This window comes from Mobula hypostoma, chromosome 28 (genome assembly GCF_963921235.1).
Source record: "Mobula hypostoma chromosome 28, sMobHyp1.1, whole genome shotgun sequence".
NCBI classification, from domain to species: domain Eukaryota; kingdom Metazoa; phylum Chordata; class Chondrichthyes; order Myliobatiformes; family Myliobatidae; genus Mobula; species Mobula hypostoma.
The window spans coordinates 13584591-13601738 of NC_086124.1; the positions used below are offsets into that span (position 1 = coordinate 13584591).

A 17148-nucleotide genomic window follows, 5' to 3' on the forward strand; every position below is an offset into this window, starting at 1 on the left:
GCCCGAGCTGCGAGTCGAGGGGGTCGGAGTGGATCGCAGGGTGAAGAAGGAAGGTCCCAAGCTCCAACTGTGTGCATGAAAAAATTGAACTTTGATAAGTCTGGCGCCTTTTTTATCCCCGTTCCCTTTTGTATTGTACCTCTATTAATCTCATAGTCCTAGTAAGATTTATAAAGTGTAATTTGTAAAATGTACATTGTGTGCTGGCTGATGATCGATGTTTGAGGGCGAATCAGGTGGCATTGCATAGCAACCGACGCAAGAAGGAGACAAGGTTGGGCGGCAGATGGGGTTTCCCCTAGATAAATACAAGCCGATATAGCTGAGCGTTACACAGCTGTCCTGTACATCTCGTTTGTGGTCTTCAGGTAACTCGACTTATATATATATATTTTACTGATATCCTAAATGTGATTGCTATCTTCTATGTGTGGGGACGGGGCCTCGAGCTGTGGTGTCACCTGTTTACAGCTGCCGGGAGAAAGGCGTAGGAGCCAGTGCACTCCACCGGGGGCAGTGTGGTGCGGTGTCCAGGTTGGAGTCGGTGCAGCTCCCCAGCGTTCACTCAGCTGAAGGCAAGCTTCGTCACGGTCGTCTGCAGATCACGGCAGTGTTACATGGCTTAAGTTTAAACTCTGTTACTGAGTGGCTATGTCTTTCTACCTTATACATGCTATGAGTGCTTTGTGCTGTGTATGACTGTTGGTATTGTGTTTTGCACCTTAGCCGTGGAGTAATGGTGGCTCATTTGGCTATATTCATGTGTGAATGGATGACAATTAAATTTGAATTGAGTTAAGTAGAGTCAATAGGTGAAAGTGAAGGTCAAATGTTATGATTCTTAACAGTGTGGAGGAACAGAGGGATCTTGGAGTCCACATCTATAGACCCTCAAAGTTGCAGCACAAGTCGACAGGGTGATTTGGCCTTCATTTGTCTATGCTTGAGTTCAAGAGCTGTGAGGTAAATGGTGCAGCTCTGTAAAATTCTGGCTGGACTGCACTTGAAGTGTTGGGTTCTGTTCTGGAAGAATGTGGAAGTTTCAGAGAGGGTGCAGGGGAGATCTACCTGGATTAGAGAGCATGGTTTATGTGGTTAGATTGAGTGAACTAAGGAGCAAATGAGAATAAGAAGTGACGTGATAGAGGGCTACAAGATGATAAGTGGCATAGATTGAGCAGCTTTCCAGATGATTGGTGGGGTAGGAAGGATGTCAGAGGGAGGCGTTTTATGCAGAGAATGGTTGGTGTGTGGAACGCACTGCCAGGGTGATGGTAGAGGCAGATACATCAGGAGCATTGAAGAGTCTCTGAGATAACCACAAGGATGAAGGAGAAATGGAAGACCATGTGAACGGGGAAGCAATCAGGAACACAAGGACATCCGCAGAAGCTGGAAATCCGAGCAACACACACACACAAAATGCTGGAGGAACTCTGCAGGCCAGGCGGCATCTATGGAAAAGCGTACAGTTGACTTTTCAGGACGAAACCTGCCGAAACCCTGCTGTGGGATTTTGGCCTAAAATATTGACTGTTTACTCTTTTCCTAGATGCTGCCTGACCTGCTGAGTTCCTCCAGCATTTTGTGTGTGTGGGTGAAAGGGAAAGGTTAGATTAGAGTCAGTAAAAAGGTCGGCAAAACATTGTGGGCAAAGGGCTTGTACTATACTGTACAGTTCTCTGCTCAATATTGAAACCATGAATGTGTTTGCTCTTCAGGGCTTCAGTGTCTTCCTACACCTTACACTGTTGATCCTTTTTGTGCCTTGTGGCACTTTGGGTGTCATTTTTGCCGTATCCATAGCATTTGACTTTTTTTTTTACAAGGCCGAGTCGCTAGCTCGATGCTCAACGCAGCACAGATGGAAAGCGTGTAGGGAGCCAGCCGGATTCGAACCCAGGACCACTCGCCTCGAAGTCTGGTGCTGATACCACTACACCACCGGCCAGTGGAATGCCTTAACATCATATCCCAATATTTATTTTGAAATTTTCCAACTTCTACTTTATAAGAATGTGTGTGAATGTATTTAACTGATAAACCACACTTGTCATCCAAACGTAGAATTACTGGGATCAATTTCTCTCCTCTAAGAATCTCTTCAAGACCCAGTTTCCTGGATTCTTGTCACCCTGTACTTAGCAATGCAGCACTGGCCAAAGTGTCCCAAACACAGATGCTCCCGACACCAGTACAAAGCCAAAGCAGAGTGGAGATAAAAGGGTCATTACAAGTGACACATGTTGGGTGCAGACTGCAAGGAAGATGAGTTAACCAATTCCCTTACCTACTAAAACTTCTTTCCTCTCCAATATGTTCTTCTGGGGTAATTGTGCAGCTGATGATGAACTGCCAGAGTCTATTGCATTGTCTATGATATCAGGCAGGTCAATTTTCCCAGTGCCCCGGACCGTTGGCTGTGTGATAGCTGCAAACACTTCGTTATTTGCCTCGGGATTCGCCACTTCCGCTTCCTCGGTGATTTCGAAGTCTCCACTTGGAGAACCTGCCGCTGGAGCCTCGACTTCATTGTTAATGGTCACCTCTTCCACCTGCTCACTGGAACTCGCTTTCTGTGGCCGCAATTCAAAAAAGAAAATGAAAACGTTCAGTAAGAGCAACATTCACTCCGAGTTCCTTCAAATTGAAATGCAACGACCGAGGGAAAGGAGGCATATCTTTTACTTCTTTTGAACTCTTCTCATTGATACCATCAAGGAATCAGAATCTGGTTTAATATCACTGGCATGTGTCGTGAAATTTGTTGTCTTTGAGGCAACAGTACGATGCAATACACAATAATAGAGAAAAAAGTGAATTACAGAAATTATAGTAAATAGTTAAACTAATTAAGTCATGCAAAAATAGAAATAAAGAAATAGTGAGGTAGGGTTCATGGGTTCAATGTCCATTCAGGAATCGGATGGCAGAGGGGAAGAAGCTGTTCCTGAATCGTTGCGTGTGTGCCTTCAGGCTTCTGTACCTCCTACCTGATGGTAGAACGAGAACAAGGCACGTCCTGGGTGCTGGGGTCCTTAATGATGGATGCCGCCTTTCTGAGGCATCGCTCCTTGTAGATGTCCTGGACACTACAGAGGTTACGAAGGAGGCACAGGAGCCTGACGACACAAACTCAACGTTTTAGGAGCTGCTTCTTCCCCTCTGCCGTCAGATTTCTCAATGGACGATGAACACAACCTCACTTTTTTTGCTCTCTTTTTACACTATTTATTTATTATTTTTATTATATTTCTTATTTAAAACTTATATGGATTTGTTTGTGTATTGCACTGTCCTGCTGCCACCGAGCAGCTAGTTTTACGACGTTTGTCAGTGATGATAAACTTGAACCTGACCCTGCTTTGGGAGCCCAGCTGCCCTCACGCGTGAGCCAATCATTTTTCACTCAGCAGTTTGGGAAGGCAAAGCGTGACGAGGTTGGCCTGTAACTGGGGATTGGCTACAGTGTGGGCCAGGTTTCTGGGAGGGGAGAAGGCCAGGAATTGAGACCTCCTGAACGTGCCCAGGAGGTTTCAATATTTGGCGACCCTGGCAGTGCCCAACGGATCATGATCGCAACCAGAAAGAATGGCACACAGGATGTACTGGCAGCGCGCAGTGTTTCTACTGAAAATCTCCTTCAAGTTGGCCCAACTTGAACATGGTTTAAATGGATTAAAGATAAGACACAGGGAACAAACGCCTATCGAACTTGTGTGTGTGAATAATGCCTGTAAGGAGTTTGTCCGTTCTCCCCGTGACTGCCTGGGTTTTCCTCCGGGTGATCTGGTTTCCTCCCACAGTCCAAAGACGTACCGGAGGGTAAGTTAATTGGTCATTGTAAATTGTCCTGTTATTAGGCTAGGGTTAAATCGGGGGGTTGCTAGGCGATGAGGCTTGAAGGGCCTATTCCATGCTGTCGCTCCATAAATAAATAATAAACCTACCCTTTAAGGGTAAAAGTTATTTCTGAGTTCATCAGAGAGAGTTTGCTCAGAGCTATGCTTCCATTCACCTGGACGAGACTGTTAGGGAACTTTTGCTGATGTGTTCCTACTAATCCCAGGATTATACATATTTTATACACACCCAGAAGACCAAGGAGATCATTGTGACTTCAGGCATGCTAGGAGCCACACTCGCGTCCCCATCTACATCAATGAAGCTGTAATAGAGCATGTATCAAGTTTCAGATTCCTTGGTGTCCAGATTTCCAAGGATCTCACCTGGTCCCTGAACTCCTCCACCCTGATCAAAAAGGAGCAACAGCGCCTTTATTTCCTGTGGAGCATCAAGAAAGCTCACCTCTGTCCCAGGATACTGATGGACTTTTACCGCTGTACCAGTGAGAGCATACTCACCAACTGCATCTCAGTGTGGTATGGCAATTGTACCATATCGGACCACAAAGCACTCCAGAGTGTGGTGAAAACTGCCCAGCGGATTATCGGCACCCAATTGCCCACCATTGAGAACATCCACCAAAAACGCTGCCTGGGCAGGGCGAAAAGCATTATCAAGGATGCGTCTCACCCTAACCATGGACTTTTTACTCTCCTCCCATCCGGTGGGCGCTACAGGAGCCTCCGCTCCCGCACCAGCAGGCACAGGAAGAGCTTCTTCCCTGAGGCTGTGACCCTGCTGAACCTCTCATCACAGCACTAAGCAGTATTGCACCCATATTGTACTGTCTCAGTACTTTTATATTTGTGAGCTGTAGCACTTACTTTTTATTCGCAGTTATTTTGTAAATAACACTATTCTTTGCATTTCTGGTCAGATGCTAACTGCATTTCATTGGCTTTGTATCTGTACTTGGCACAATGACAATAAAGTTGAATCTAATCTAATCTAATCTAATTTTGACAAGCATGAAACTAGTAAATTCGTCACAGTGAATTCTGGAATCAAACACAGTCCCAACAAACAATGTTGGAGATATCTTAAATATTATTAAAGCTTATGCAGCTAGACAAGTCTGCCCCTTTGGGATAAAAGTTATTTCTGAGTTTCTGAGTGAAAGTTTGCTTGGAACTGTGCCTCCGTTTATCAGGACGAGACCATTAGGGAATTTTCGGGTCCATGAGAAACTTACCAAAGTACACGTGCAGTACACAATCCTGAGATTTGTCTTCCCCACAGACTGCCACAAAACAAAGAAACACCATGGAACCCGTTCAAAGAAAAACTTCAACATCCCCTCCCAACCCATGTGCAAAACAGCAAGTCGTGCAAACGGCAACAAGAACGAGCAAAAACACAGAGGGTAGAACACTACTTCGAAAGAGTCCGCATTCAGTTCAGCTCAGCGTTCGGTGTGCAGACTGCCCTGATCCCAAGTCACCCAGAATAGCAAGAGATAAAGGGTCGACCAGGAACTAAAGTTGAATCCACAAACCGCAGACCCAGAACTTGGGTACCGTCCTCCAATTGCATTGAGGAAGAGAGAGACAGAGAGACAGAGAGACCAGTTGAATGCAGGGATATTCCTTCGGGAGCTGCAAGAGACCATCACACGCCGACACCTTCCTCTGGCAGCAGCAAGTAAGAGGCCAGTAGACGGCGCTGAGCACCTTCCGCACTCTCCTCGACCTTTCAATCTACCTCGACATTTTAATCATTGAGACTGGAGAGAAATGGAGTCGGCCATGGGCTCGTGCCTCATCTCTAAGTATCTCAGCCTGAAGACTGCTGGCCTCCCGGAACCTTCTTGGAGACAGCAAATTGCCAGATTGCCCAATTGGCCAGAAAACACACCATCAAACTGCAGATCGCAGGCAATTAGTCTACCTCTGGGATGGTGGCAGAGACCAGAGCACCTATGGAAAACTTGGCCAGCCGCAGGGATAAGGGACAAAATCAGCACAGACAGGGTTAGGAAAAGGAATTACCTGTTATACGTTTCATCTGACCTTATCGCCTCGTTCTTCCACTCCTCTCCCTCACAAGTACTGACCATGGCAGGCTAGCACAGCAGTTTACTGCACCAGAAATCACCCACCAGGGTTCAATCCCACCGCTGTCCCTAAAGAGTTTGTACCCACTCCCCGTGACTGTATGGGCCTCCGCGGGGTACTCCAGTTTCCTCCTACATTTCAAAGATGCACGGGTTAGGGTTAATGAGCTGTGGACATGCTACATCAACACTGGAAGTGTGGCAACACTTGCGGGCTGTCTCAAACACAATCCTTGGACTGTGTTGATCACTGTCGCAAATGACACATTTCACTGTATGTTTCAGTGTTTTGATGAACACATGATAAACAAATCTAATCTTAAATCTTTAAAGCTACACATTAAATTTAGTAGTTCGTTCTGCAAACTGCAAACAGATGGATGATGCAAGTAAGGCATGGTGTATGCATACACTGGCCCCCGTGCTCACCCACCTGGCCTAGCATTTATTCAACACAAAGGGTATGTTCGGGGGTTTTTGGGGTTAGGACATATAGAAAATAACTTTAGCAAGTAACTTCAGCCACCAACCTTCAGATCTGAATATGGACTGCATATTAAATTTAAAATGCAGCTCTGGACAATGGGTTCCTAAAAGTTGTGAACCGCAGTTAATTGGAAGACCAGACAATGCTGAGTTAAAATTCATTTGTGTGTCTGTAGTGTAGGTGTGAAGAAGGAGGTGTAAAAGTTATATGTAATTCAAAGGAAAGCATTGTGGATGCATTGTAAATACAGAATTGTCCTTTGATCTTTAGCATATAAAATATCATGTTGTGTTGGGTCAAGCAGGCCTCTTCCTCTGAAGGGGTCTCAATATGATGTCTGCTGTGTCTCATTTTGTTGAATAAACAGACCGCCTCATTTCTACGGGCTACTTATCTCCGGTGACTTTGTTCACTCTACAACAGGGTGGAGCAAGCTGCTTCGCCACACTGAAAGCGATGCCAAGACGGAGTTGGCTCCAAGAGCCTTGTAGGGTTTAGGCAGTGTTTCCCCGCGCCCCATTGCTGGATCAGCACCCCCAAGAACCTCTGAACTGATTTTGAAGGCCTCCCACACAAATACTTAAAAACTATTCAGACAGAATTAACAACATAAGAAAAGTTTAATTGTAAGTGTCTTCAGATACTAAAATGTAGATCAAAATAAAGTGAAATGGTGCAGACGTTTATCTTCAATAAATGACTGGGGCCGCTGTCCCACCTGGCGTGAAGCTGAGTAGTTTAGTACAAGCTGCACCAGTCTCCCTCTAAGCCTTCAGACCTCTGGTGAATTCAAGTGTGTCAGCGTCTGATGTCATGGTATCGTGGAGTTCTGCTTTGAGCTTTACGTGTGCAGGAGACTGTGATGTGCCGAGCCCAGCAAGCTGCCAATTGACAGACTCACTTTCATTCCCCACTCCCGCAGTCTGTGTACCAGAACTACCAAGATCCCTCTGTACTTCACCCACTTTCAGCACTCTCTCCTTTTAAATCATAATCTGCATGCTGATTTCTCTTACTAAAGTGCACAGGCACATAGTGTCTCACATTAAACTTTTGCTAGTCTTTTGCTTACTCACTCAGTCTATAGAGGGCTATGGTGCAGTCGAGGGGAGTAAGCAGCCTGGCACGGACTAGATGGGCCAAAGGTCCTGTTTCTGTGCTGTACTTTTCTATGTCTCCATCTGTATCCCGTTGCAGACTCAAGCAACCTCACCTCAGATTGTCCTCCAACGTTTCTCAATTCATGAGCAGATTTGGAAACCTTACATACTGTTCATTCACGTGAAGAATGAACAACCACAGGCCGAGATCTGATCCTTCAGATGTTTCACTAGGTATCTCCTTCCAGTCTGGAAATTATCCATTTATTCCAGATTTCTGTTCTCTATGAAACAAGCTGTTTTTAATCTTTTCCAACAAAACCATGAGCTCTGAAATTATGCACCAGCCTCTTATGCTGGAAATGGAACTGGCCTATGATATGACCATATGTATACAAAGTAGGCCATTCTGCCAATTGAATCTGCTCTGCTCTACAATGATGGCTGAGATATTTTTCTTCTCAACCCCAATCTCAGGCTTTCAAAGAACATAGAAGAGTACAGCACAGGAACAGGCCATTCAGCCCACAATGTTGTACCGAACCAGCTGAAAAACAAATCAAAAACACTCAAATACTAATCCCTACTATCCACACCATGTTCATATCCCTCCACCTTCCTTACATCCATGTACCTGTTCAAATGACTTTTAAAGACCTCTAATGCATTTGCCCCTACCACCATACCAGACATCCACTGCTCTCTGAGAAAAAAACTTACCCCTCACATCCCCCTTGAACCTACCTCCTCTCACCTTCAATGCCCTCTGGTATTAGACATTTCAACCCTGGGAAACAGATACTCCCTGTCTACTCTTCCAAGGCATCCATTAGTCTCATGAGACCATGGATTTGCGCCTTGGAAGGTTTCCAGGCCGCGGGGCCTGGGCAAGGTTGTATGGAAGACCGGCAATTGCCCATGCTGCAAGTCTCCCCTCTCCACGCCACCGATGTTGTCCAAGGGTCTACACCTCTCATTATCTTGTCAGCCTCTATCAGATCTCCCCTCAGCCTTCAGCGGCCAGAGAAAACAACCCGAGTTTAACCAGCCTCTCGTGATAGCACCTACCCTCTAAACCAAGCAGCATCCTGGTGAACCTCTTCTGCACCCTCTCCGAAGCCTCAGCACCAACAGTTTACAGTACAGGCAACCCGGGTGCAATTCCCGCCACACCGCCTGCAAGGATTTGTACGTTCTCCCCGTGACCGCGCGGGATTCTTCCAGGTGCTCCGGTTTCCTACCGTGGTCCAAAGACCTACCGGTTGGTCCTTGTAAATTGTCCTGTGATTAGGCTACGGTTAAATCGGAGGGTTGCTGGCTGGCGTGGCCTGTTCCACCGTGTACCTCAATAAATAAATGGTTGTTCGTCCATCGTCGATGTCGATGAGGACCTCGACACCATTATGATGGTGTCGAGACTAGCGTGTGGTTTGGATTTAAGTGAGGGAGAGTTGCGCAGCGTCAGCCTCACTTTCTCTTCCCAATTCCCATCTGGATCCAGTGGCAAGACAGAGTCGAGATGGCTGGAGATGGGACTAGGCGCAGTGGATGACCAGGACGTCTTCTGTGTCTTGTCCTGCTCTACACGTTCCACGACGCTTGCAGAGACCGCCTTCTTGACTGTTGGACCTTCCATTGGTCTCGTCCGCTCAATCCACCGGAGCCTGTCTTCACATGCTGGGATAGACAATAAATAAATAGACATCCCACAGCCCACTGTATCGATGGGATCACGACAAAGGCACGCCAGCGGCTATACTTCACGTGGAGTCTGAGGAGGTTTGGGATGCCACCAAAGAGTTCCTATAGATTCCGACGTGGGGAGCATTCTGTCTGGTTGCAACACTGCCTAGTACGGAGACACCAGTGCGCAGGATCGAGGGAGGCTTCAACCCTCCCCATCATCGAGGACACTGTCAAAAGGCAGCGCCTCAAAAAGACAGACCCTTGCCCTCCAGGAAGCACCCTCTTCTCATTACTACAATCAGGGAGTGGTACAGGAGCCCGACGACCCACAGCTGCTTCCACTCTGCCATCAGAATTCTGAATGGCCCATGAACCCATGAACACTACCTCGCTTTCCTCTTTTCTTTACTTGTTGATCCTTATTGTAACTTAGAGCTTCTGACACGTCTGTCCATGGCTTCCACTTGTGCCACGAGGAGGAACCATACACTATATTCCACCAGGTGAAGGAACCATACTCTATATTCCGTCTGACATGATGACATGAATATCGATTTCTCCTTCCAGTTAAAAAAAATCCCTCTCCCTCCCCTCCTCTTCCATTCCCCTCTTCTCACCTGCCTAACACCTCCCCTGAGTCACCTCCTCCTTCCCTTTCTCCTATGCTCCACTCTCCTCTCCTATCGGATTCCTTCCTCTCCAGCCCTTTACCTTCCTCACTCACCTGGCTTCACCTATCACCTTCCAGCTACCCGCCTTCCCCTCCCCCCCAACCTTTTCAGGCATCTTCCCCCTTCCCCTTCAGTCCTGAAGGTCTCAGCCCGAAACATCGACTGTTTATTCCTTTCCACAGACACTGCCTGACTTGCTGAGTTCCTCCAGCATTTTGTGTGTGTTGCTTAGAGTAATTTGCTATGCCTGCATTGAACTGCTGGCATTAAACAACAAATATTATGACATATGTCAGTGATAATAGGGAAAAAAGGAAAGGTACTTCGCATCAGGAGTTCCTCCGGTTAGCGGACGATTTCCCTCCACTCCTCTCTGACGTAGTGGGGAACCGCGTACGAGGCAAGTTACAGCCATTGCCATTGCCTTCTGCTGGGTGAGTTTCCAAAGAGATCACCAGCTCGCAACCCAGCACCGATGGAACGCGTGCAGGGGAGCCGGCTGGATTTGAACTCGAGACCTTTTGTCCCGAAGTCCAACGCTGATGTCACTATAGACCTGATTCTGATATAAAGGAGAAGACGTTGGCAACACTTACCTCTGTGACGTAAGGAGCAGACAGGATGGTTTTACTCGTGCCTGCCGTGAAGCTTTCTAAGGTTGTTCTATCTGTCTGTGGGTTGGGCGTGGAGATAGGTCTGGCAACGTCTCCCACGCTGGTCATACTCTGCTTGGTGGTGGCCGCTATCACCGTGGTGGCCAGTGGGACGACAGCGATGGTGCTGCTGTGGGTGGTCGGAGCCTGAACGGTGGAGGTCGTGGCCGCGCCCGTGCTTGCCGTGGTCACCCGCGGGGTTGTGGCGGCGGCGGAGGAGGCCGGCACGGTGGCGGGGGCGGGGGCCGCCGTCGCAACCCGCTGGGTGGGGGGGGCGGCGGAGGTGGGGGCCGGCACTCGGGTGCTGCTACCGCTTGTCAGGGTGGTGCTCCTGAAGGTGAAGGCGAAGGGCTGGACCGAGCCAAAGGCGGAGGTGGCGGGTGTGGCCGTGACTGCCCTGGTCACTCCTGTAGTGAGCCTCAGCTCGCTTTCAAAGTCGGGGTCTGAAAAGGAATACAAAAACCCAGGTAAGTCCAGACCAACAATACTGAACCATGACACCCCACACCTGCTGGACCTGTCCAACACGAGAAGGTGACAGGAGGAACGTCTGAAGGAAAAGTTCAAAAGTTCAAAAAGTCAAGGTCAAGTTTATGCTCAGGTGAAATGAAAAACTTACTTGCAGTAGAATCGTTGGCACACAGCATCCAATATTCAACATTCACAAGATAAAAATAACTAAATTATTTGAAATTATGCAAGGAAAAACCAGAATTATAACAAAAATACACTAATTCATCATTCTAACCAATTTTTACAGGAGCCTTATTGCGAATATCCTGACCAGCCGCATCACCACCTGGTACGGGAAATGCACGGCGTTTGACGCGAGACACTACCGGCGATTGGAAAGAGGGCTGTGAGGATCATTGCGGTCTCTCTTGCACCCATCCGAGATATTTATCAGGTGTGCTGAGTACGCAGGGCCCTCAGCGTTGTCAATGATTCCTCCTATCTGTTCCCCAATCTTCTCGAGTCCCGACCATCAGGTAGGAGGTAACGTACCATTAGGATAAGAAATGTCAGGATGGCAAACGCTTCTTCACCCGGGTGGTAAGACGACCGAAAGCCCTCCCACCACCTGTGTCTCATCACATACGAAACACCGGTAGCGTTACACTGTTTACATTTTAACCTGTGTCGTAAATGCACCTCATGATAAAAGTCAACCTTCTGGAATATATTTTATTATTTGTTAATTTATTTGTGGTAATAGTACTTTATGTATTGCGTGTGAGTTATATGTAATGTGTTGTACACCTTGGTCCAGAGGAATAATATTTTGTTTGGTGGCATATCTGTATAAAGAGAGAGAGAGAGAGAGTCCTAGAGCAGTACAGCACAGAAACAGGCCCTTCGGCCCATCAAGTCCATACCAAACTATTAACCTGCCTAGTTCCATCACTGGGACCATTAGCTCTCCATACCCCTCCCATCCATGTACCTACCCAAATTTCTCTTCAATGTTGAAATCAAACTCACATCCACCACTTCCACTGGCAGCTCGTTCCACACTCTCACCCCCTCTGAATGACAAAGTTTCCCCTCTTGTTACCCTTAAACTTTTTACCTTTCATCCTTACCCATGACCTCCGGTTTTAGTCTCACCCAACTTCAGTGGAAAAAGCCTGCTTACATTTACCCTATCTATACCCCTCTATATATACCCTACATATATACATATATACACACACATACGTATATATATATATACACACACACACACACACACACACACAATACATAAATATACACACACTGTATATATACCTTCTACATTTACCCTATCTATACTCCTCTATATACACCCAACATACATATATATGTGTGTGTGTGTGTGTGTGTGTGTGTGTGTGTGTGTGTGTGTGTGTGTGCGTGTGTGAGTATGCATATGAATGTAGATACACTCTACATTTACCCTATCAATACCCCTCATAAATTTGTATACCTCTATGGAATCTCCCCTCATTCTCCTAAACTCTATGGAATCAAGTCCTGGCCTTATTCAATCTTTCCTAATAACTGAGGTCCTCAAGTCCTGGCAACATCATAGTAAATTCTCCCTGCACTCTTTCAATCTTATTGACATCTTTCCTGTAGGTAGGTGACCAAAGCTGCTCACAATACTCCAAATTAGGTCTCAACAATGTTTTATACAACTTCAACATAACATCCCGTCTCCTGTGCTCATGGCTTTGATTAATGAAGGCCAATGTGCCAAACGCTTTCTTTATTACCCTATCTACCTGTGACACCACTTTCGAGTAATGAAGGATCTGTATTCCAAGATCCCTCTGCTCTACCGCACTCCCCACTGCCTTGTCACTCACCGAGTAAGTCCTACCCTGGTTTGTCCTCCCGAAACGCAACATCTCACACGTGTCTGAAATAAATTCCATCTGCCTTTTTTTCAGCCCATTTTCCCAGCCGGTCCAGTCCAAACCCCGCTGCAAGCCCTGATAGCCTACTTCGCTGTCCACTACAACTTTGATGTCTACAAATTTGCTGATCCAGTTAACCACATTATCATCCAGATCATTGGAATAGATGACAAACAACATCAGTCCCGGCACATCACCAGTCACAGGCCTTCAATCAGAAAGGCAACCATCTACTACTACCCTTTGACTTCTCCTGCAAAGTCAGCGTCTAATCCAATCTACTACCTCATACTGAATGCCAAGGGACTGAACCTCCTAGGCCAACCACCCATGCAGGACCTTGTCAAATGCGTCACCAAAGTCTATGCAGACAACATCCGCTACCTTGCCTCCATCAACTTTCCTGGCAATTCTCTTGAAAGACTCTGTAAGACTGGTTAGACATGACCCACTAGGGACTCAAGGCTATGCTGACTAACCTGGATCTGTCCCTGTCTACCTCAATACTGATATATCCAGTCCCTTAGAATGGTGGGATAAGAATAAACCCGAGCGTGGATCTGAAGGGCAACGTGACAGTGTTCTTGTACTGATGGAGTGATTCAGATTGTGCAGGTTGGTTTAAGAACCCAATGGCTGAAAGGAAGTAGTTCTTCTTGAACCTGGTGGGGTGGGACTTCAGGCTTCTGTACCTCAAGCCCAGTGGCAGCTGTGAGAAGTTGGCATGGCTGGGAGCCGGGTTGGGCAAGCTTTTCTTTTTCAAACGTAGAGTGCAGGGTGCCAGGACTGGGATGCCAGGGCTGGTGCTGGAAGCAGTGATGTTGGAGGGTTGGAGGGGCCTTTGGACAGGCACATGGGCATGATCTTGATCCTTCAATCAACCTCCTTATGGCCCTTGTTGTCTACCCGGATGACGCTTTCACTGTCCTCTATGTTCTGTTGGCTTTCCCTTTCAGCGCTACCTCAGCGTGCTTATGTATGGAACCATCTATCTGGATGGCACACAAAACACAAACTTTTCACAATATCTTGGAGAAGCCCCGTGTTGGTCATAGTCATAAGAACATTATAAATAGGAGCAGGAGTAGGCCATCTGGCCCGTCGAGTCTGCTCCACCATTCAATAAGGTCGTGGCTGATCTGACCATGGACTCACCTCCACCTACCTGTATTTTTCCCCATAACCCTTAATTCCCCTACTATGCAAAGATCTATCCAACCTTGTCTTAAATAGATTTACTGAGGTAGCCTCCATTGCTTCATTAGGTAGAGATTTTCACAAATTCACCACTCTTTGGGAAAAGCAGTTCCTCCTCATCTTCATCCTAAATCTACTCCCCCGAAACCTGAGACGATGTTCCCTAGGTCTGGTGTCACCTACCAGTGGAAACAACTTTCCTGCCTCTTTTTTTTATCTATCCCTTTCATAATGTTTCTATAAGATCTCCTCTCATTCTTCTGAATTCCAGCAAGTGCAGTCCCAGGTGACTCAACCTCTCCTCATATTCTAACCTCCTCATCTCTGGAATCAACCTCCTCCACACTGCCTCCAAAGCCAGTATATCCTTCCTCAAGTAAGCAGACCAGAACTGCACGCAGTACTCCAGGTGCAGCCTCACCAGTACCCTGTACAGTTGCAGCATAACCTCCCTGCTCTTAAATTCAATCCCTCTAGCATTGAAGGTTAACATTCCATTTGCCCTCTTGATAGCCTGCTGTATCTCTTATATATGTAAAAACTTCTATAGATGTACCATGGAGAGCATTCTGACAGGCTGGATCACTGTCTGGTATGGCGGGGGGCGGGGGGGCTACTGCACAGGACCGAAAAAAGCTGCAGAGGGTTGTAAATTTAGTCGGCTCCATCTTGGGTACTAGCCCACAAAGTACCCAGGACATCTTCAAGGAGCGGTGACTCAGAAAGGCAGCGTCCATTATTAAAGACCTCCAGAACCCAGGGCATGCCCTTTTCTCACTGTTACCATCAGGTAGGAGATACAGGAGCCTGAAGGCACACACTCAGCGATTCAGGAACAGCTTCTTCCCCTCTGCCATCCAATCCCTAAATGGACATTGAACCCTTGAACACTACCTCACTTTTTTAATATATATTATTTGTTTTTTGCATGATTTTAATCTGTTGAATATACATATGCTGTAATTGATTTACTTATTTATCTATTATTATTTTTTCTTCTATATTATGTATTGCATTGAACTGCTGTTGCTAAGTAAACAAATTTCACGACACATGCCGGTGATAATTAACCTGATTCTGATTCTGACCTGCAAACCAACCTTTGGTGATTCGACTATGGATGTAGCGTCCCAGCTGTCTACGTTGTGGATACGCAAGCCAGGGCAGTACAGTGCGGAGAGCAAGCTGTTGCCCGTACAGCAGACCCCCCTCTCCACCGAAGATTCCAGAGGAATGACGGAGACCGATAGCGTTTGGCACCAGCAGTGCCACAGAAGTTACCAGTCAACACTGAACTCAACATAGGACCATCCCAGGGACTCCAGCTCTGGATTTTTCCCTCGGGGTTTACTCCCAAAGCCTTCCCCATCGGTGGGTATCATCGCATGGCAGAGGAGGGCTACGGTAGGAAACTTTGTCACATGGTGTGAGCAGAATTATCTGCAGCTTAATGTGAAAAAGACTAAGGAGCTGGTGGTAGACCTGAGGAGAGCTAAGGTACCGGTGACCCCTGTTTCCATCCAGGGGGTCAGTGTGGACATGCTGGAGGATTACAAATACCTGGGGATATGAATTGACAATAAACTGGACTGGTCAAAGAACACTGAGGCTGTCTACAAGAAGGGTCAGAGCCGTCTCTATTTCCTGAGGAGACTGAGGTCCTTTGACATCTGCCGGACGATGCTGAGGATGTTCTACGAGTCTGTGGTGGCCAGTGCGATCATGTTTGCTGTTGTGTGCTGGGGCAGCAGGCTGAGGGTAGCAGACACCAACAGAATCAACAAACTCATTCGTAAGGCCAGTGATGTTGTGGGGATGGAACTGGACTCTCTCACGGTGGTGTCTGAAAAGAGGATGCTGTCTAAGTTGCATGCCATCTTGGTCAATGTCTCCCACCCACTACATAATGTACTGGGTGGGCACAGGAGTACATTCAGCCAGAGACTCATTCCACCGAGATGCAACACAGAGCGTCATAGGAAGTCATTCCTGCCTGTGGCCAACAAACTTTACAACTCCTCCCTTGGAGGGTCAGACACCCTGAGCCAATAGGCTGGTCCTGGACTTATTTCATAATTTACTGGCATAATTTACATATTACTATTTAACTATTTATGGTTCTATTACTATTTATTATTTATGGTGCAACTGTAATGAAAACCAATTTCCCCCGGGATCAATAAAGTATGACTATGACTATGACTATCAGAGTTTTTCTTCTCCTGAATGAGTTGCCAACCACGGCTAATGAGCTTCATCTGGCCAGATGTTTCTTGGTACATGTGACACAAATAAACCAGTTCCACAAAGAGAATGCAGGGAAATGAATGATCAGAATCAGAAACAGGAGAAAATCTGCAGATGCTGGAAATCCGAGCAACACACACAAAATGCTGGAGGAACTCAGCAGGCTAGGCAGCATCTATGGGAAAAAGAGTACAGTCGACATTTCAGGCCGAGTCCCTTTGGCAGGACTGGAGAAATAAAGACGAGGAGTAGATTTAAAAGGTGGAGGGAGGAGAAGAGGGTGAAGCACAAGGTGATGGTTGAAACCGGGAGGAGGAAGGGGGACGTAAAGAGCTGGGAAGTAGACTGGTGAAGGAGATCCAGGGGCTGGAGAAGGGGGAATCTAATAGGAGAGGGCAGAAAGAAAAGAGGGGAGGAGGACCAGAGGGAGGCGATAGGTGGGCAAGGAGATCAGAATCAGAATCAGGTTTAACATCGTCAGCGCATGTGGTGAAATTTGTGAACTTTACGGCAGTAGTACAATGCAATACATGAAAAATAAAAATCAAGGAGAAAAGTGAATTACAGTAAGCATATATATTAAATAGTTGTTAAATAGATAGTGCAAAAAATTAGAAATAAAAAGTAGTGAGGTAGTGTTCATGGGTTCAATGTCCATTTAGGAATCGGATGGCAGAGGGGAAGAAGCTGTTCCTGAATCGTCGAGTGTGCGCCTTCAGGCTCCTGTACCTCCTTCCTGATGGTAGCAATGAGAAGAGGGCATGTCC

The 17148-nt window shown here is 46.8% G+C and overlaps 1 protein-coding gene across 1 annotated transcript in view; it reads right to left on the reverse strand.

Annotated features, from left to right (window-relative positions):
* The window catches only part of LOC134339072 (syndecan-3-like), a 320468-nt gene that overhangs the window by 18781 nt on the left and 284539 nt on the right, over nucleotides 1-17148 (reverse strand). The window contains exons 3-4 of the mRNA XM_063035371.1: nucleotides 10500-10999; nucleotides 2291-2576 (exon numbers count right to left, since the gene is read on the reverse strand). Of these exons, the coding sequence (XP_062891441.1) occupies nucleotides 2291-2576; nucleotides 10500-10999 (786 nt within the window). The remainder of the gene's footprint in view (nucleotides 1-2290; nucleotides 2577-10499; nucleotides 11000-17148) is intronic.